The sequence below is a fragment of the Sander lucioperca genome, chromosome 22, assembly GCF_008315115.2.
Source record: "Sander lucioperca isolate FBNREF2018 chromosome 22, SLUC_FBN_1.2, whole genome shotgun sequence".
NCBI lineage: Eukaryota > Metazoa > Chordata > Actinopteri > Perciformes > Percidae > Sander > Sander lucioperca.
In genome coordinates this window covers 15,253,362-15,275,413 of record NC_050194.1, presented here as the reverse complement: position 1 = coordinate 15,275,413, position 22,052 = coordinate 15,253,362, and the positions used below count along the sequence as shown (strand labels likewise).

Genomic DNA, 22,052 nt, shown 5'->3' with positions numbered 1-22,052 from the left:
ACTACTGGGTTTACACTCATCAGTCAGTCCCTAAATAGTCAAGAAATGACAACACAGAACATATCACATCAAAACATACAAATTCCATTCTGCTCTGACAAGAAGTGGACTAATTGCTTCATTAACTTGCTCTATTTCTTACAGGGGAATATTTAAAGAACATAGCATTTCAACAGGATCTTGTTTGACAGGTGCTTGTTCAAAAGTGCCCGGGTTGGGCTTGCTGTGCTGCAGATTTTGTACCATTTCTTGCCTGTCACAGTGATGAAACGGGAACCCGTAAGAAATTGACAGCCTGAATTGCTCAAGGCCAAACATATCTGAAGATGGCTTGTTTCTTGGTGTGGCTAACAGGGCTAAAAAAAAAAGTGGAGGTAATCCTTTAAGATTTAAGACGTTTTTTTTTTTTTTGCAGATTTCTGAGAGGTAATCACTAGAAGCTGTTTGCTTGTACCTTGTACCTGGTAAAGAAAAGTAGAGGCTTTATTTTGGAGAATGAAAGGTGAGAGACTTAGCACCTTTGATTCCATTTTAATGAAATACAGAGCATGCTGAAATGTGTGCATTTATTTTCACATGTATAGGTGCAATGTAAAAACCACAGGGGATTTTGAAGATCAGTTATTTTAGAAATCCTTTGCACATTTAAAGTATGTAATATGTTTAATTTAAAACCACTCATGTCAGCCTCCCTCTCTCCGGTTGGAAAACTGGCACACACCTTCACACACACGCCAATATACAAAAAGGTGCTGCTATAATGTGCCTTGGAGTTTTGTGGGAGCTTTGCCCCTCGTGAAAGAAATATATGGACACGTCATACATCATCATCGATTCCCAAAGTGCAGTGTCACAGGTACCACAGTGACCTTGTGTGGTTTACATCCTACCCTTCTGTCAACAACATGTGACAAATGAAATTATTGCTGCACTTGAAATGCTTTTTATACAGAAAAGAACATGGCGTAATAGTGGATCAGCAAAAGCCTTCTTCATTGGTTCCTTGAAATAAGATTAGGTGAGGTGACAAGTGGAGAAAAATAAAGTTTTTGAAACGTTTTAGCACAGATAAGATTACTTGCGACGCAGGTACTAAAAGGGTGTCCAGTATCTACCTGACCTTGGCTTTTGTAATGTAAATATATCAATGGTTAGGCTTACAGCACAAAATCAATTTCCTCTTTTGTCACAAAAGCTCTGCCTCGTGTGCTTAAACCTAAACTGACCTAACACAGCAGGTGTTGTCTTTGTATATCAAACATGCTTTCCTTCACATGTGATCACTGCCGCTGTTTGAATAATAGATACAAGGGACTTTAAACGCCATGATAATTATTACCGGAGACATGCGTACCACAAGGGGACATTGTGTTCTATTTTCTATTATTAAAGTTGCGTCTTGGAATAGATAACCTTTTAAACATTACACTCTGGGAATTTGTGGAATTAATAATACAAGATGGATGGATTTTAAAGCCTAGAAAGTGAAAGTCAGCTTGGGTTCAAAATCTACTTTCATATGCATCACACTCTTGGGGCTGATGTATAATGATGAATTCAAACTAGCAATCGAAAAGCAAGACGTTCAACAGATGCATAACGTATGTACGTATGTATCGTCTGTACTTTTTTCTTTTGAAAACATTCCCCTACATAGATGTATAAACAAAATAAAGAGACCCCAAATGCTTCTGAAGATATTATATGAGCCACAGCAGTAAGTGGTTTAAAAGATAGCTTCCAAAGTTTTTACTCTGACAGAAAAGGGTCTTGGTTGGTCCCAGGAACACCACATATCTCTTTTTGTGTTCCCTTTGATCTCTTATCATCTCTTGGGCCTAACATGAAGAGCCCCCGGATTTATCAATCAATGGCCGTAAACAAAACATAGATTGAACTGGACACTGGGGCACAACAACCGGATTACTGACTTTTTATTCCTCCACATACGATTGGTCACAAGAGCTTCGGCTGACAAAGACCATTGGCCGGCAGAAGTGTGGCGCACAAAGCAGATTGGGCAACAAAGATATGGCAGACTCATATGAAAGGATGATAGAAATAAGAATGCAATGACAATAACAACAATATGGCATATGAGTGTGCGTGTGTGTGCATTTAAATGAAGTGTCTGTGTGCACTTTATACTGTAAATGGATGAAAGCAGAATCAGATGTGTAATCCTATTGTATTGGCAAGGTACTGAGCGTAATACCAGTCAATCCAATTTTCAATGCTTGGCTACATGATGGAGTGAGAGAGCTTCTGAGTTATAATTTTTGTGTTATTGTATATGTGTGTGTTTGTGTGTTTGTATATGCCAACACGTGTCTACTTGTGCAAGAATGAATATCTGCATACACTAGCGTGTGGTTGCACATGCCAGCTCACAATATTTATACGTCGCTCTGACCACATGCCTGACAGCTGTGCATATTTCACAGGGTGGAGAACCCTGCATTGCAGTGCTTGTACACGGCAGCCATGCTCTTTATGTGAGAGCGGCTCAGGGTCAGACTAGAAGAGGAGAATTAAAGCTACATCCCAGAGCCCATCACTCTCTGTTCTTCCTCTGTGTAGTGTAACATATGATCATCTCACTTCTCACTACAGCTATAATGTATTTCTGTGTTTTCCAACTGTGTTTACTAAAGCAACAGAGTAGGAAATTCACTAAGGAATTGTGGTTAAACTGCTTCATTTGAAACAAACAGCAAAACAGACATCAGTACATATGTTTAATAAAAGCAACAAATACACTAAAAGCATTGAAACACACAACAAAAATAATAATACTGAAGCATATTATTGCAGTCAATAACGTGTGGTACACCATGACTTTCTCTGTTGCATCAGGCCACAGACAGAAAACTTGAAACCCAAAATGTTAATTCTGTAGTCATTAATGAAGAAAGTAATTTCCTAGGGCTATCCTGCCTTTAGCCCAATGAGTGTCAGAAATCAACACATATATATATATATATATATATATATATATATATATATATATATATATATATATATAATTAAGTCTTCTCTTCCAGAGGTCATTTCAGTACAAAAAAGAAAAAGAAACGAAACTTTTAGAACCATAACGGCATGCCAAGTGCAGAGGCACATCAAAGAAATTATAGAAATGAGAAATGTTCTTGTTACATACTAACTTTTCTTTCCAGTAGTAACTAAATCTGTCCTCTCTGTTATTTTCTGTTTATAGCAGCGGCCCCCACACTTCCCAGTCTACGTTCAGAGGTCTTCAAGCCATGTGTGGAAGACAAGGACCTGGCCTTTTGTCTAAATGAGGGAGAGTGTTCAATCATTGAAACCGTGGCTGGGGTTCACAGACACTGCAGGTTAGTGTGTGTGTGTGTGTGTGTGTGTGTGTGTGTGTGTGTGTGCGGGGCATTTGGTTTCTTTCTCAGCATTGACGTTTCCTCTCTTTGCCCTTCCCCTTCAATCACTAACCTTGGGGTCATTTTCATTCAAGCTGCTTTTTTCCTCACAGCCTGACTGACTGTCTTGTTTGAGTGATGAAACACGAGGAAAATTGTTGTGCACATGCACCTAAAATGCACCAAATGTCTACAATCACTCAAACCCCTCACCGAGGGATCAGAGATGCTTTGGCCACACTAGATGTAGCTGATTCACAATGACACAATTCAACTACACAAATGGGTAGAAGTGTTTATGTGCAGATCCAAGTAGGAAGCACAAGGGAAGCAAATTTGACTTTAACTTTAATTTGGTCTGACAAAACTTGTAATAGTGATAGTTTCTTTTTTTCTCTCTGGTACTGTATAATATGCATTTTAATGATAGGTGTAAAGAAGGGACTTTTGCTCCTTCTTTGATCTTACTGAGTTTTTTTATTTTCTTTGATTTTGCAATTTTCAGCAATTTTCTTTTTTCCTTTAGTTTCACTCAGGCAGTCACTCACACCCTGAACAGAATAAATAGAGGTAACTCCTCCAAATATATCCTTAGCGGACTTTAATGTGGCGGGCATAACTAAAATGTTGTTAATTACCGAGATAAATTTGTAAAAGACACAAATCTGATTCTTAATAATGACTTTGACAATCTATTTACCTGCATTAGAAAGCCAATACCGTTTATCTGCCAGCAGGTTGTGTATCTTCATAATTGTCATAGAAAGCAAGCAAACTTTGTTTATATAGCACTCAAAACAAAAAATACAAAGTGATTTACAGGAGGAAGAAAATAGAGGGGGGACTATATTTAAACAGAAAGTAAATAGTATAATATAATGCTTATCAATCGTTTTTGAGCAGCATATTAAGTAATATTATCTTTCATTTTTGTGGTTTCCGCCAATGAACGCTTTAGTTTTTTGTTTTCTGCAAAAACCACACATAGGAAACAGTACACTAGAAAAGCACATTTATTACTAATGTGCATGCGGTTGTATGTGCATTTCAAATTTATGTGCACACATGCACCGTCTAATAGCGAGTGCAAGTTCTTGCTTGGATCTTCAGTTTCACTCTTCTTTGTACAGTATGTTCCTGCATGTCTGCTCCTCTTCGCGGCCCGATGCACCATCCACTTCAACTCTGCAATCACTCTCATACATCACTTTAAAAATACATGATAAGATATTTTCTCTCAAGGAAAATTTGTGCTGAATGGTGCTGAATTGAAAAACAGCTCATTAGTACACCTACCTGGAATCAAGGGGCCTAAATCAAAATCTAAAAAAAAAACAACCCTGCTGCATTATAAATGACGCATGAGTCAAGCTTCTTAGGGACCGTTCGGTATTTATGGAATGGACCACCGGAGGAAAATAGGGAAGGGTCATGTCTTTTTATTTCAAAATTTCAAAGTGGCTTGTTTGGTGCATACTTTTCCATGTAGCTCTCAGTCTCAGCCCACCATCGCTAGCAGATGGGTCTGACCCAACAAAAATCGCAACATGACAGCAACACGAGTTTGGAGTTGCTTTCTTTGAGAATGCAACCCTATAGCTAACTGCGCCACCTGTTGTCAAAGTATCGTCACTGACATGGAGCTGGAATATAATGAAGCTGACTAGCTAAAAGGTTTCACATTGCCTCGAGCTCGAACACCCACGGAAAATACTGAGCATCCACGTGTGCCTGTAGGCTACATTCATTTAAAATTAAACATTGCAGTTGGTGCTAAGTGGAGCGTGTGAGCGCTGATCGCGGTTACAGGTCAGTTAAACTTCTCATCTCCAATCCTATCTATAGAGCTCCAGCCAGCTCACAGCGGGGTCTGTGAAGGTGGACAGTCACGTCAGACTGTGGAGCTTCTGAACTCCGACCAAATTTGCAATTAGCCATCAATTTTCATAAAACAGCCCATATTTGAGCTCTACATAGTTGATTTCTCACATAAAAAAGTCTCAGAAGTGAATTTAGTAATGAAATAGCAGACGAACAATGTATAAAGTTTCCAGTTGTTGGCCACAACAGCAATCCATGGTTGTTGTGATTGTTGCAGCACTTTGCACACCTACACACTTAACTTTGAATTTCTGATTGGGCGGGCCAGCTGTCAATATGGGTTATTACCCAGTGTGCTTTGTTGAATGGTCTCAATGTTTTATTGTTTTATTTCATGTGAATAGTAGTTTACTAGATGAGTAACTTTGTATTTGAAGTAATGCAGTAATGCAGGAAGTGTACATTTAGTTTCCATGCTTAGTGAGTAAATCTACTGAAATGGCCACCATAATAGTGGAGTGTGGTGTGTAAGATGAGAAAGCAGAGGTTGACTCATGTATGTCATAGTTGTAAAAAAAACAATGGCTATCTGTACATCTTGGCCAAGCGTAAACCTGTACAAAAGGCATCAATAAATTGTTGGGGAGGGTCATGCCTTTTTTCCCAATTATTTTGGAGGGTTATAGAAAAATATATTACTGGCGAAGGGAGGGTCAGGTCTATTTTGACTAAAGACACCAAAACTCCTCCGGTGGCCCCTCAAATAAAAAACAAACAGTCCCTTAGTAAAGTAAATGTTGAGCAAAAGAAAGTTGAAAAACAGAAATTGTGCATTTAATTTAAACTCACTAATCATTAAAACAGTCACACTATTCAGACCAGATCACTTAAATGTAGTATGTAAAACAAATATTTGCAAAGTTTTTGAATACATTTTTTTTTTTAAAGACGTTTGTTTGACAAATGGAGAAACACATACAGTTTTAGTTGTAACTAGTGTGGCAAGCCCAGGGGTGTGGGGTTTCCACGTCACCATTTCAATAACAAAAGCAGACCCCCCGTAATACACTAGGTAATGGACAATTATATTAGTTTGCATGGCAGAAAACAATACTGATTCAAGTATTAATACTCTCACTCAATCAACACTTTGATAATATAATGATTTATAATTTCACGGAATGAATGAGCGGCTAAGAATAATTCAATGATAGGAAGGAGCCTCAATGTGTGTCTTGTGTCATATGTCATATTACGGTGGCCAGCACAACAATTTGGAATGTTCCACCTGTGCGACCGCAGCATCGAGAAACCCTGAATACTTGTAGCAATTACCCTCTAGGCTATAATTAGCTACAGTTGAATGACTGCATACTGGTTGACTCAGGAAAGACTGGAGGGCCTAACCAAGTGGCACTGTCTGCCAATTTCTCTTGAGCTGAGGGCATGTTGTGTGAAAGAATGATTGCAGGTTTGTGAGTACTTCATTGGAAGGTTAGGGGTGTTTTTTTTTCTGAGAGAAGTCCAGACAGTAAGTCAGAAACATATAATTAATTTACTCAATCGATCAATTTTATTTGTCACGTAAAATCCTTCAAGGTACAAGTCCAAGTGTAATTTTATCCTATCAGCTCCTTAAACTTGTGCATTAATAATTATAAAACAGAATGTGGCCTCTGATCGGCACACAGAAAAAGAGTCACCTGGTTGAATGGCACCTGCACTCTGGTGCCATGTAATTTCTCCGACGCTCCATTGTTCCGACCTCTCAATAACCTGAAAATTCCCTTTGGTCCTACAGCCCAATAGTCCGACTTCCACCAGCTATATTATGAATCCCACAATATATATAATATTAAACATTCTTCAGTCTTTGAGGAAAGTAGCGAGGTCAGTTAGTGATGAAACTATGTCATCACGTTGCAACCCCAAGACCTGCCCTTCAATAGCATTTATTGGCCAGGTGTCCATGCTTACGCAAGGTAACGTAACCCCATTTGTACAGGTCCTATCCCCTGACCAATCGGCTATCCTAACCTTAACCACTCGAGGTCAAATGCCTAATCCCAACCAGTCAAGCTGCTTCGTAGGCCGGGTCTTGGCGTGGCCATAGTGGGGGACGTTGGACTAGTGGGCTGTAGGACCAAAGGGAATTTTTGGGTTATTGAGAGGTCGGAACAATGGAGTGTCGGAGGAATGGGCAGTCCCCCTGCACTCTACCATCCAGCTAATGTTAAGTCTCCGTGAAAAGGACACCACAGCTCCTGACATCCCGCTGGAACCCTACAGAGGCTAGCCAGCTCACTGTCCGATGCCTGCACACTGGCTAGCAGGATGGCCAGCAGAGAAGTCAAGTCGTAGTCGGTGTGCCATTCCTCCACGCTGTCTCGTGGCCCCTCTGATGTAGAGATGGAGATGGACACAGAGATGGTCTTGCTTGTCCATGTAGTCGGGATCGTAGCCATAGGTCATAGCTGATAGCCGTTCTCACCTTTTCCTCTTTGTTTACTCTGATGTTTACATTTCAAAATCTTGACGTCTTGATCTTGGACATTGGTAAAATGGTTCCCTCATCCTGATGAGCGACTCGTAGTCACGAGATGGCCGCAGAGATGGTCTTGCTAGTTTGAGCTCATCTTCTCCACCTTTTCCCTTGTGTTTACTCTGATGTTTACATTTGTAAACTTGACCGGCCAGCTGGCTTTGTAAAATAGACACCACAAATCCCAAAAACCCTTTAGTTGCACTTTATCCTGATAAACTAATACTGTATCAAGTTCTAACTACTTAGTGAACAGTTATGACCAACACATTTGCCAAATGAACATCACATTCTTTCTATCAACCTGTTGAATTCAAGTCTATGATTCACTCGTCTTTTTCCTCTTGTTTTTTCATCCACCAACTCCTGATAATACTATCTGTCTCTTTTGGGCTTGCTGAATGTTTGACTTTCCTCGCCAGCCATTTGTTTACTTCGGATCTCCGCCATTTCATGCTGAGCAGGTAGCGTACAGTCAGCTTGTGGGAGGGTTTTTTTGCTGAAAATGGTTGCCCACGGTTTTATTTAAAAAAAAATGATTCAACCGTATGGACTTACTACGGAAGAGGATTAGGGCCACATGTGAAAAAATACATTTGAGTTCTGAGTTTAAAGTCAGAATTCTGAGAAAAACTTAAGAATTCTGAGATTAAAATCAGAATTCTTAAAATAGAATCAGAATTCTGACTTCAATCTCAGAACTCAAATACATTTTTCACATGTGGCCCTAATCCTCCTCTGTAATTTACAGACCAAAACAATGAGCTGGAAGCTGCAAATAGCAGTAGGGTTGCTGCTGTGCCATTACTCTATTCATACTACCCTGTACACAAGTTTATTCTCAGTTCTTCTTCCTGTCAGAGATGCTGTGTGTGCTGATAAAACCTAGATATTGTCCACGGAAACAACGAACAGGGAAAAAGTTGCTACTTGAAAAAACACAAGACTGATGATTACACTGAGGTTTTGGGTGGAGATACTGCCATTGATCAATCATCCCTCCAAGCAATACCGGATCAGCATCCTCATGACAATAACTGCTGATGTCTTCGGCAGTTCTAAAATACAAAAAAGTAAAGATTAACGCTTCCTTAGATGTCATCTTCTCCTTTTGGCCAAAGTGCAAAGAGAATAATAGATGATTGGATGTGTTCCAACATTAGACAAGTAAGGATGTCAGACCAATCTTTAAAACACAGTTTTGAACTTGGGAATCAATTTATTTTGTTATGAAACATTTCCTTCGCTCTCCTCCTCCCTGCCGGATGTTCATGTTTTGGCAATGCTAATAAGGCTCCCAAAATAAACATGCAAATGTGAGTTTAGGACCTACTTTCACATCAATGCTGTTGCTTTTTATACACTAAATACAAAACATTGACAAGATTCCAAAGGTCTTCGGTAATCGGGGATCACATATAGAGTTATCACACTAGCGAAAACGTACAGTAGAAAGTACTCCATTGTCGATCATGTTTTTTTAAGGCAAGCCAATACTTCCCTGCCAAATATTTTTTACTTATTTTTTCAAACTTATTTGTTTCATAGGTTGAAAATGGCAGTGTAATCACTTCAAACCAATTACACTTGATTTAGTGGCACAGCAAATGCCAAATGTACTAGAATATGTACAATTATTTTGTACAGTGCATATATGAAGATGCATCAAATTTATAAAAAGTTATTTAAAACGTCTCTACATTTAAAAATGTATGTAGTTGACTCACAGTCTTTCCTGTAAATGCACATATTTGTGAATACAATATCATTTAGTAGATCCGTAGATGTGAAAGTAAAAGTACAAATGTTTATAATATTTAACTATATGACACTTATTGCCTTTATTGTCCTCATAGTCTCCATTACTGGTACAGTATGAGTCAAGTTCCTATTGAAAAGCAATGCTATGTTAATGCAGTGTCTGGTTACTTCATAGGAATCAAAAAATAAAGAACTGGTCTAATTTGAAATATTAAGCATCAGTTGTGACAACAGCACAGCGCAAATCGCGAATAACTGTTATATTAGGTGTGTGTAGATGCAGATTGATATCAAATATGCCTTCAGGAGGAGGAGAAACATGATTTTGATTTTCGTGCACTTCTGATAGCAAAGCAGAGACTAAGATGATGACATGCTTTTCTTTGGCTCCGAGATGTCAGACTCACAGAGCGCACAACAGTCGAATGCACATATTCTATGAAAATATGAAAAAGCCTATGGTGGAGGAATGCATTATCAGGAGGTGTGGTAGAGCTGGTTGTCATACCCAATCATGTCACCTGTTTTCCTATTCTTGTGTTCACCACCACAGCACTTAGACAGTGTTGTGATGGTGAGTCTAGAAAAAAACCCACAGCGAAAGCTTCTCCCCAAGGGCTAAGTATGTCCTTGTGCCAGAGGTAGAATATCACCACGGGCAAACGTACAGCACCTTAAATTAAATTAACATTGGAAGAGATAACGCATGTTCCTGTGATCCTACCAGAATTCTTAGCCAATGTAAGAGTTCAGTACGTGAAGAGACAAATAGAACCTGCAGCAGACTGCTGGGACACACTGGCTGTGCCGGTGTTGCATGGACCTGCCAGTACCTGACAGTGCCATAGAGGATACAGCTAGCTCAACAACTGTCACTCCATGCGTAACGGTACATGCTGATGGTTCTGGGTTGAATAACAATAGCAACACACAGCCACAAGTGTATTTAGTTATGAAAAACAATTTTTTTTTTTTTTTTCAGATGATGGATTCAAATTAAAATTGTCCAACATATCACCTGCAAAAAGTTTGAAAAGGATATGTTCATGTATTCATTTATATACTTTGGGAAAGAAATTAGCAAAAGACTGTGCCTTGCACCATGTGCTTTTGATTTGATCTGTATAGATAGGCAGTAGCTTACAAGGTTGAATTATGGTAATTATTAACACCAGGATTCCAGTGCCGCATAATTGCTACTGACACAAACCGTATTGTACCTCTAAGCGCAGCCAAATCAGCACAATATGTGTGTTTTGTGTGTTTCATTTTGTTTCTAAAAATGGCAACAGTTCTATGTGGAGTTGTTAGGAGGTTGATTGGTGGTGCAAAGAGTAATGCATTGGTTAGCTCTGTATGTTAGGTCTGTGGATTACAGGAGGGTGTAATATGTAATTCAGTGAAGCCACATCCACCTCCAGTCCTCCCAGAGCCCAAGAAAAAATAGGACCTCATGGCCTCTGATAATATATTATGGATATAACTGTATTGTAATTGATCATTCTGCATGGATGCCCTTCATTCAGCTCAGCCCTTATTGATGATACGCCCCAGCCCAAGTAACAGTCTTTCTGCATTTTTCAATGCAATTATTTCTAGCAGCTTGCAGTTTAAAAAATATTGGACCTGTTCAGTGATGCAGGTTTTTGACTTTGACGTGAAGGCTCAGCAGTATCAGTCTGACATGTGCTCAGCAAACTAAAAGCACACAGTTAGCCACGGTTGGAGGATGTTGTAGAATATATTAGTCGAAATGAGGGTGCACTGCAGCTTTGGCCACCACCTGCAGCATTGTGTTGTGTTTTGGTTACACAGTGCAAAGGATTTAACATTCAGCCATTGAGAAGCTGCGTGCTTTACTCGAGGCATGCAATACAGCAAGTATGCAAATTCTCGTTCGTTGTATGTGGATTTGCATGATGTGGATGCTCTTTTTCATTCTTTATGTACACAAATAACACCTACTCATCTACAGAACGTCTGTTTTATCAAACCAATATTCTTTCTGCAGCAACATTCCATGCTGCAAAATATTTTTCTTTACTTAAATGGAAATGATTTGTCTTGCAGAAATCAGTAGAAAAAAAGGTCTTTCTTTACTGATAATACTTACACTACACAGAGGCTCGCTTGTGTGGCACAGATGATGCAAAGCTGCTGCAAGTTAGCTTTATAGTTGAAACAGCTTGATGCCACCTTGCCAAAGAGACACTTAAAGCAGAAAAAAACATGAATTGGACCTTGCATTATGTGTAACAGTACTATTACGTAGTAATTCATTATTAATATGTTTTGAATATTTTTCATTCTGATGGATATGTAAATCCATAATGCTAATATAAAAATTCTAAATTACTATTCTAGACAAAGCTGAGAATACAGGTACATATGAATTAAATTCAATCAGGAGAGACTGTTTGCAGATATGCAAAATGTTTTATTGAACAAGAGCATAATTTGAACATAGTATTGGAGATTGAACTCCATCGTTATATTAATACATTTGTATTAATACATTTGATATATTAATACATTTAATATAGGGGTAGGGAACCATGATGTAACCCCCCGATGGAATCCAGACACCGGTGGCGGTGGGGAAGGGCCGGAAGACCAGGCCGAGGAGGCACTGGAGCGACAGCCGTAGAATCACTAGAACGGGAGGTGGAAACGGAGGAGGAGGGATGACGCCTTTCTGAAATGACAGCTCATAGCACAGGGAGAGAAAGCGCTTTTAAAACAGTGTTGTGACGCTGTGATTGGCCTATAGAATCTTTGGCCGTTCCTGATTGGATTATCAGAAGGAGAGCGCATCAAGCGCTGATTCGCTTTAGGAGAGACTGATTATTTGTTAGGTCTTCCTGAAAGAATTTGCGCTGAGCTACATTAGAATGCATTTTAAACAATTTTTAACAAAGACATCTTTTTTTTACCATCTTAATTTCCACTGGTAGGATATTTGAATGCCTTTGTTCTGATATCTGGTGATATTGCCAGTATCAAGAATTTAGTGGCCTGTACATGGAATTGAAAAAGTGCAACCATTATAGAAAGGTTTAAATATGGATTTACTGATCCTGTGATAAAGGGTGTTTACTTTTGATGAAATGGAAAAATTTTATCAGTGCAAATTTGGCATTAATTATAGCTTTAGTTAAAGTCAAAGCAAATGGAATTGCCCTGCCTTTTCTGTCAGTGCAGATCCTCACCTATTAATGACAATAGAGATAGTTATTAAACCAGCAAAAGAGATGTGGTGCAGCCTTTAATAATGATGATTATACAGTAGTAGAAGAAATCTGTCTCGCCCTATGGTTTCTTTATGTTTAACCATGCCTTTAGGTATCCGTGCATTTTAAATGGTTTAACTTTTATTCTCCTCAGCATGGAGGATGAAACACTATCCTCTGTGTGTGTGTGTGTGTGTGTGTGTGTGTGTGCGTGTGCGTGTGCGTGTGCGTGTGCGTGTGCGTGCGTGCATTAAAAGCCTGGCAGAGCTCAAGGTAGCTCGTGTCTACTATTACCATGGTAACTTCTTCCCTCATTAGTGTGAGCCCAGAAGTAGAAAAAAAAAATGTTGTTGACTCACTTTTAGTGCGCCTGCTATGGCAGTTACATTTAAATGCTCCACCACAACTCAACTTTTGCATTATGCTATATATTTTGTGCATTGATTCTGATTGATCAGACATTAAAATGATTGCCACCTAATAGTATGAATAATTGCTGTTCAATAATTCATGACAGAATTTGCACATTTGATTGCTTCATCCAAAGCTATGCTGACATAAGGTATTGGATCGTATTTAAATGAACATTTAAGTTTGTTTTATGTCTGTTCCTTCAAAACCATCTGTGCAGATGGATAACCAGTAAAACCAGTATTTCATAAGCAATGTGTGTGTGTGTGTGTGTGTGTGTGTGTGTGTGTGTGTGTGTGTGTGTGTGTGTGTGTGTGAGAGTGTGTGTGTGTTCATCTACCCTGATGAGGAAGCAAATTAAATCTCACAAAAGGAATTAAAAAAAGAGGAAAAGAGCTATTTCTATTGGCAGTTTGCTGTAGGGTTAAGCTTAAGGGTAGGCTGAGAGTGCTTGTGTCTCTGTGAGCCTGTTTATGTCTTTTTCCCAGGACACAAGAGACGTTGACAGCAGTATTAACAGAATCTGATATGACAAAATGAATTATATAAATGAAGACCACAGCCTCTTAACTTTCCCTTCCTGCTTTTCTTCTTCTCATATTCCTTTTTCTATGGGGAGCCTGTTCAGCGATTAAATTGTCACTGCACCGTCAGACCTTGACAGGCTGCACTAATCCACAATGCTGTCGCTACTCCTATGATCCATCCTGCAAGGGAGGACATTCCCCAGGCTTAAAGCCAATGGGCCATGTCCCCCACTACCCCATCCAGCTCCTGTGTTAAAGCAACACAATTATAAACGTGGGAGCAGACTTACCTGTTGGCAACATCCCATGACAGACCCATCATCTTGCCTTGGAACTGAGTAGAGTTGGCACATAAAGTTTCTAATTCAAGTTAATAAATCAAAAGAAAATTTTGGTGCCCCAAATTATAGTGCATCTCCTCCGTTTCTGACCAGTAACAAGAAGACAGTATATATATTTTACTATTGATTAGTCTATATCGACGACGTTTCATTTACAGGATTGTTCCGGTGCTGCCGGAGGTTCTGCCGGATGCACCTCACCTTCCGCTTTTTGTGTTGTCATTCTAAACTTTGGTCGATTCGGAAAACATCCTCCGAGCTAGAACTTATTAAATTAATAAACAAATTATATTTATCTTTTTTTTTTTTTTTGGATTAAAATTCTCATCACACTTGACAGCCATTTTAATTCCAGAGCTCGCCTCCCTATGTGCACGTTTCACTAAAACAAGTTCCTTCCCGAGGTGATTTTGTAGAGGCACCGTACCTGTGCCCAGCGCTTAGCGCCACCCAAGACGATTGTGATTGGCTTAAAGAAATGCCAATAAACCAGAGCACGTTTTTCTCCTATCCTGGAATGTTGTGTCTGTAGGTCTGGCAATGCAAGAGTATCTCTTAATATAGGAGTAATTTCTACTTGAGAACATCTGCAAGTAAAACATCATTACTGTTCCTATACCTACTACTAATAACATGCACACTGCTGTAACCACATGACTGATTTCTCCATCCATGCTTCCATCTCGGTTCTTTCAGCATAATATTTTTACATTCTGCAGGCTTGTCACAAACACTGCAGATGAAAGAATCACGTGTCCATATTCAGCTAACAAAGACTGCCTTGTTTTTCAAGCTACAAGACATAATGAGCGTTGCACAGACGTGTTGTCAAGAAAACCCACCATACCTGCAGACAATTAAAATTCACACTTTTACAAGGCGTTGGTCTATGAATTACTGTTTTATTCATCAGCTTTTGTTTTTAGGAGCTTATATTATATTGCTTTTTTGATTTTATTGGCATGCAATACTGTACATCATTTTTACAGCATTTACAAGGTGCAGAAGTGCCCATAAATGATAAAAAAAAAAATTACATTACATTTTCAAAGTCAAACTGAAATTCAATTACTTTTTGCTGCTAAATCATTATATATTGTACAGTATGTCCTTGGTTTGTTTTTGACTTGTGGACTTACCTTTTCAAAATTGTACCAAAAAGAAGAAATTAAAATCTACTGACAATGTTGATTTGATTAGTGCAGCATCTGTGTTGGCGGGCACTAAATATATTTTGTATATTACTCATACTCCTCGTCGTGATTTAAATCACACTTATATGGCATGATGTCATCCCATATAAGTGTTTCTCTCTATTGGGCACGTGCAAGCAAACTTTTTGGGCTCATGCGCTAGGCGAGCAATTTTCATTCAAGTAAATGGGTGCCATTTTGGAGTATGGCAACTGGTATCTATGCATATATGAATTGTCAACTTCTGTGGTATGTGACTTAATGGAGAACGTCATACTGTATCCTACAATTGTTGATATAGGACATTTTAGTTAGCCTAGCTTGCTAATGCTAGCACTGATTCACACTAGATGTAACTTTTTGTTCGTTACACCTGCTGAGTCACAGGAAGTTCCCGCACATTCAGTTCACACAAAAGAGGAGGTCTAGCTAACATGAGCTGCCACCCTTTCATCACCCAGACAATCAAAACTCGCACGTCTAGCGCATGAGCCCAAAAAGTTTGCTTGCACGTGCCCAATAGAGAGAAACACTTATATGGGATGACATCAGGCACCTAAAAGTTGCTTTTCAAGGCTATGTAAATGTTTTGCCAGTATTATGGTTTAGAAAATCATTATACAAACAGTAATAATTGAATTTTGTTGCAGTGCTGTGAGTGGCCATTTGGATAAATTAGCAGCAATGCTTAGTGGTTGGGCCGTATTCAGGCTGCAGTATCATTATAGAAATATTAATTACACAAAAAGTGAGGAGAACTCAAATTTCCATTTGACTTTAACATTTTAAAGGACTAACCACGAATACTTGTGTATTTTACAAAGTCCCATTTCTGAAGAGAACTGTGCACAATCCCATTTGCAGGGGAAGATCACAAACAAAATGACTGACACAGTCAACACACATAAACACAGCATCTCTCTCCACTCTTTCTTCCCCACATCAAATGCACACTCAGACTTTTGATAAAGTAATGACGGAGCATTCGGATGTATTCAACACAAAGAGACTGCACAGGATTTGAAGGCAGCGGTACAGCCTCAGTTAGTTGCCTGCAGCTCTTGTCATTTTATTGTGAGCCCAGCTGGTGAAGGATAACAGCTGCTTCTCATTACCAATGTTTAGTCTAAGTCATTTCAGCAGTGGACACAGAATACAGACCATATAGCTACATCATCTTGTCTAAACACAGCAGACTTTGATATTGCTGTAGCCAACGCATGCAAATGCCTACTGTGCCTGTGCCTGTTATCAGGATGAAAGGACCAGATAGAGGAGTAAAGAAGTGGGACAGGGGCTAGATGGTTTGGGATAATTAAATGTCTTTTTTTAAATAGGGAAACAATAGAGGATCTAGCTTCCTCCCATCTCAGAGGAATCAGATCTCACACCTTTCAGATCAGGAGTTCAGGTGCAGTGGAGACATGTGCTACAACTGTACTAAGGGTTGTCATCTGTACTCCACCAGAGGGAGCTGCGCTGATGTCATCATCACATGTAGATTAGAATTGAAACAGTTTTATATCAGCCCCTAGGAGTTTTTTGGTTGCTGCTCTATTGGAGCACTTTGGTAAAGAGGTCATAAAGCTGAGGTGTTAATACTTCTGTGTGTGCTTATAGGCAAATTCTATTTACATGTAAATATGTTTTTCATGGAATTACTGTGAAATCAAAGATAACTTATTAGCCTTTACCGATAAAAATGAAAACAACGAGCCTCTGTTCACTTCCCATATTATTGCCAAACTCCTCTATTTTCTCCCACATTCTGCCTCGTCTTGCTCATTTTGTTTCTCTGTCAGAAGCAAAGTACAGTAAGATTTTCTTTCAGGCCTTCTTTGTAGCATCTTTACTGGCTTAATTTGAGCTGCGGCTTGTACATTTTATCCTCAAAAGGGTGTCAAATAAGATAAACAGATCAGTTAGTTGGGACGAGCCAGAGGATTCAGCGAAATAAGGGAAGAAGAGACCACTTGAACAAGAGATAGAAAATGTAGGAAGAATAGAGATGGAATAGGTGCAATTGGTGGGGCTTAATCAGTGTGATATTTAATCATCAAATGATCTGACGCGATTCTTTATTTTTCCTGATATCGTCGTTCTGCTTGGCATGTTTTCACAAGAGAGTTTGCTTTGGTATTGCACTGGGATATCTGTCCATGTTTATTAATGGAACGCTCCTGAATTGAATTAAGTAAAGTAGCAAATGAAAGAAGACAGATAGAGGCTGAAAGAAATCCCATTGTTCCACCTCAACCTGTCTCAGGCTGAGATCAATTATCAAGCGATACACTAGTTTAATCCATGTTCAGGGGAAAACAACAAGCAAACTGTGGATAAATATTCATTTGTCAATACAGATAGATGTTGATTAACAGAGGTAGGATGGGAAGTGTAGTTACAAACATTAAAGCTAATTTAAATAAGAAATGATGGGGTTTCTCTTGTTTTTATCTGAAAAATGGTAAAAGCAAAATGATGATCTAAGATTATTGAAATATTGCCAAAAAGCATATTAGCTAATCATAGTTCTCAGAAATAATAATAGCCTTATGAAGCCTCACTTAACTAATTAAATTATATCACAACTTTTTGAGACGCAAGCCTTTTTTCCTAAACCATTTTTGTTGTTGTTGCTGTTTTCTCATTTAAAGCTGCAGTGGGTAGAAAGCAACAAAAATGCCAGAATTTAGACAGAAAGTAGAGTGAGACCTCTTCCTGCAGCTCTCCCTCTCCCCTATCTGTCACACGGGCATATACATGCACAGAACAGCCAATAGGAACGCTCTCTCTCTCTCTGAAATGACCGGTGATTGGAAAAAGTCTCCTGTCATGGGCTATTTCCTAAAACCTAAAAACAGACATGCAGAAGTCTAGTTTTCTCTCAGACAAATTTAATTACAATATGCGGAAAGATTATTATGGAATTTGTGCCCAAATTCGGCAAAGATAAATTGTCTAACACAGTTTATTTGTTTATAAAAATGGCAAGTAATGGTTTTAAAACATTTAGAAATGTTTAAAAGAAACATACACCAAACAGCAGTACTGCTACATCCTTTATATACTGGGCTGGATGTACCATTGGGTTGATTGGCAAGACAAAAAGGGCACCACCCTCTTTAAGTTGATTATCATTATTGTTAGAACTTAAATATTTGTTTCTTCTTCTTAGAAACCACATGATTACATGACAAAAACAACCAGCAGCCAGGACTGCTGATGCACCTACATCTGATGTGACCACAGTGAATTTAAAACTAAGCTCATCAGTCTGTCACATGTGCGCCCAGTTCAAAGCTATCTCATCTATATGCAAGACTCAGATGCTATTGACATTGAGAGAGCCCTTTTTAGAAAGCTGTACAATGTATGTGTTTTTTGTATGTGTCATGACAGAGTACTTGATAAGTGCGGTGGTGAGTAGTGACTTTATGGGAAAGCTTAGTCACTGTTGCCTGTCAAGCTGTCAGACATGTAATGCTAAATAAAGAACCAGCATTGTTCTTGTATTGCTGTGTAGAGCGAGCTAGTCCTAATATTGTATGTATGATATAGAGAAATGTACCGTAACCCTGTTTGACTGCTTGGCTTACATACATCTCGGGCAACATTGCTGGGATTTTTAGTAAACCGTCAATTGTTTTATTTTTGTATAAGTGCCAGAAAATGTTTATGGGACAGCTTTAACCAACTAACCTTATTGGCAGACATTGCATTAGAGAAGACGGTAACACTTTACTTGAAGGTATCTACATAAGAGTGACATGACACTGTCATGTAGATACCTTCAAGTAAAGTGTAACCGAGAACAACCTACCTCCTGAGATGGAAACTTAAAACTTAATGACTTAGTGACTTAAAGTGCTGTTTTATTTTGAAGAAACTCAGAATTCATCCCAAATAATCCCTCTGTTACCTGTTACAAATGATTTCTGTTGAGATGGACACTGTAGCTAATGCTCCATGCTCTGCTTGACCTCTGCACTACCTTTGGCATGGTAAATAATGAACTGAGGAATTGCCTTGGTGTCTGTGGGACTGACCTGGACTGGTTAACTGTCAGTACGTTTTTGTTTTTTATTGGTGATTGTGTTACTTCTGCTTAATTTAGTATGTGTGGTGAGCCACAAGCTTATTTTCATTGCCATGGGAATACTGCAGTATCTCTCAGTGTCTAACTGAATGTCTCCCGTCCCAGATCTCCTTGAGATGAATGCAGTAAGACACTGAAGTCTGGCTCTCATGTCATGTCATCTCAACAAACAAAAATAAAGACGTATGTAGCTCTCTTAACTCTACAGAGTACATCCAGTTTTAATCAGAGAATCAGTTATGTTTGTAACATAACAGAATAGACAGCTAATCATTTTTTAATAGAGGAGCAATGCAAAGACCATCATAACACAATTTTATCAACATTAAAATACTTACTGATCTTCGTGATTGCCATACTCAGACATAAAATCAAACCATAGAGGGAAAAAGTTGATAAAAGATTAATAAAATAATTCAAAGTACTTACTGTTTACAAATAAAAACAAGTTATATCTTGTAATTAATAAACCACAATATAAGGAGCCATGCTTTTATGTTTTCCGCTGATGCCACAGAAAGTCCTTGATGTATGTCACCAGTCACTGCTATATTCTCTTTTTGTCTGCACCAAGAAGTTCCTTTCAGTTGAGGAAGCTGTCTGAACTTGTGACAAGAAACGGAGCAGTGTTGTCAAAGGCTACATTTTCCAAACAGTTCAGTGGATACGAACATTTTACAGGGAGCATGACAGTGATTACATGTTTTGAAATGCCTTTGGGTTTTTAGTTGATGGCATTGAAGCCTTGTTGATATTTTTGCAAGTGTGCCTGTCTACTGCTTGTCACCGCTGTTTCTATTAATCTCAGTCAAACTCATTTCATGAAAGGTCCTGCCATCACTAATTAGATGTTTTCATTGTGTCAAAAACCAAAGCCAGTATATTATATTTCGAAGAAAAGGGCATTGCAGAGCAGCAAGGCTTTTACACGTTCCAACTTACTCATACTTGTTTTCACAGCCAGTATCAGACTTACTAGAAGTACCCTCATATAGTCCTGTGTTGTATAATTAATCAGAACTATTGTACGTCTGCCCCGATTTAATGTTTGAAGAGGTCCATAGTTGATGCTGTTTTTTTTTTGTTTTTTTTATAATTGAATGGCTTAATTTAATTTGTATTTTATTAAGATTGCTGGTGGAGTTAATCAGAGTTGCATGCACCTGCTAGATACAACAAATTAACAATAATTAGGCTGTTTGAATGCTTGATTGTGATGTAATACTTTTATAGTTTTCTCTGATATACACACACCCATACAAACATACAAAGAGAGAGAGAGATTATTAAAGCCATCTTAAAAAAATCTGTAAATTCATTTGCAGTGTAGGTTACAAACACTAACTAGAAAAGTGCACTCAGTAGAGTAAGTAGAGATCTCTGTCAGGTGTGTCTCCCTCTTACCTCCTAAACAAAGAAGACTCTCACTCGATTGTCCCTCCCACTCTATTACAGTCAAGATGGTTGCAAAGATAACAAAAATGGGGATTTATTCATCTTGTATCGTGCCTAACTTTAGTGGATCATAACATATTGGGTATGGAAATAATCCTCAAATGCTCCGGTTTAAAAAAAGACCAAACCTTTCTATGAATGTCAGTTTTTGAGCCACAACAAAAACAGAGTAGGCTTGTTTTCAGCCCAGCCAATTGCCGGAAATGCCTTTTTTCTACTGAAGCAGTACGCTGCCCCACGTTGTCCGTCGGTGTCCTCGCCGGACCAGCCCTGCTTTTCCTTGTTGTTGTAGTTCAGGTTTTAAAAGGTGTATTTACAAAAGTTGTGTTGTGGGAAAACAAGAGTAGTCGTTCAGCGTCTTTGTCTTCAGTAGTGTTCTCCGTGTGGTAAGTGAGTGGTTTGTAGCCCGTCAGCGTGCCGTTTCCGTGATTGTCTCCAGCCGGGGACAATCTTCTGAATGAGGAGAAAATAAAAACTGTGAGATATATAACAATTATGGAGTGATCTTTTCTTTATATAATCATAGATTTGCAAAACAAAGTCTGGCCTATGGGGCTTTACATAGACACATACACATTTATGGTTAACGTATGCTTATCTTTTCCATTTTGTTAAATGTCCATTGTAATGCCCACTCATGCATTTAAAGTTGGGCTTTCCCACCATAACCATTTGTTCGTAAGAGCCTTTTTACCCATGACCAGCAATATATTTAACAAATATGTGTCCCTTTGCAGCCATTCCTGAGGTATGAGTCCAAAAAATGTGGTCTTACCCTCCAGAGGCACATGACAACAGGCATCATAGATTCCAATACCCCAAAAGCTGTCATAAGTCTAAACAGAAGGTTAAACTTTCTAATTGATGTTCTGAGCTTCCTTAATCACTGCTTGTGTGAGAGAGCAGAGACCTGGGAAAGAGTGTGACAGAGAGAGAGCAAGATTAGAGTCTTGACAAGGAAAGCCTTTCAAGTTTGTAGGTTTGAAGTGGTAATGACATGCAAATGTGTGCAAATGAGTGTGCACCCACCCCTTAAAACACGCACCGAATACGTGAAGCTGAGTGAAATTCTGGGCTGGTGTTTGTCTATAAATAGTGAAAGTTTTAGGGAAGTTTTTTACTATGTGAGCTGCCATCCAAATCTGTGGACGAACATGTTTAGCTCTATTCATCTTTGCTCATTTGTCGACAAATGCGTCTCACTTTCGAGATTGATATTAGGTCAGCAAAATGTTGTAATTAGTGTATGTCACAGTGAAATACACTTTTGATGCATAAATATA

The 22,052-nt window shown here is 38.8% G+C and overlaps 1 protein-coding gene across 2 annotated transcripts in view; it reads left to right on the top strand.

Annotated features, from left to right (window-relative positions):
- nrg3b (neuregulin 3b) overlaps nt 1-22,052 on the top strand; it is a 206,386-nt gene that overhangs the window by 101,105 nt on the left and 83,229 nt on the right. For both annotated transcript variants that reach the window (XM_031315071.2, XM_031315070.2), the window contains exon 2: nt 3,218-3,353. In XM_031315071.2, coding sequence (XP_031170931.1) covers nt 3,218-3,353 — 136 coding nt within the window. The remainder of the gene's footprint in view (nt 1-3,217; nt 3,354-22,052) is intronic.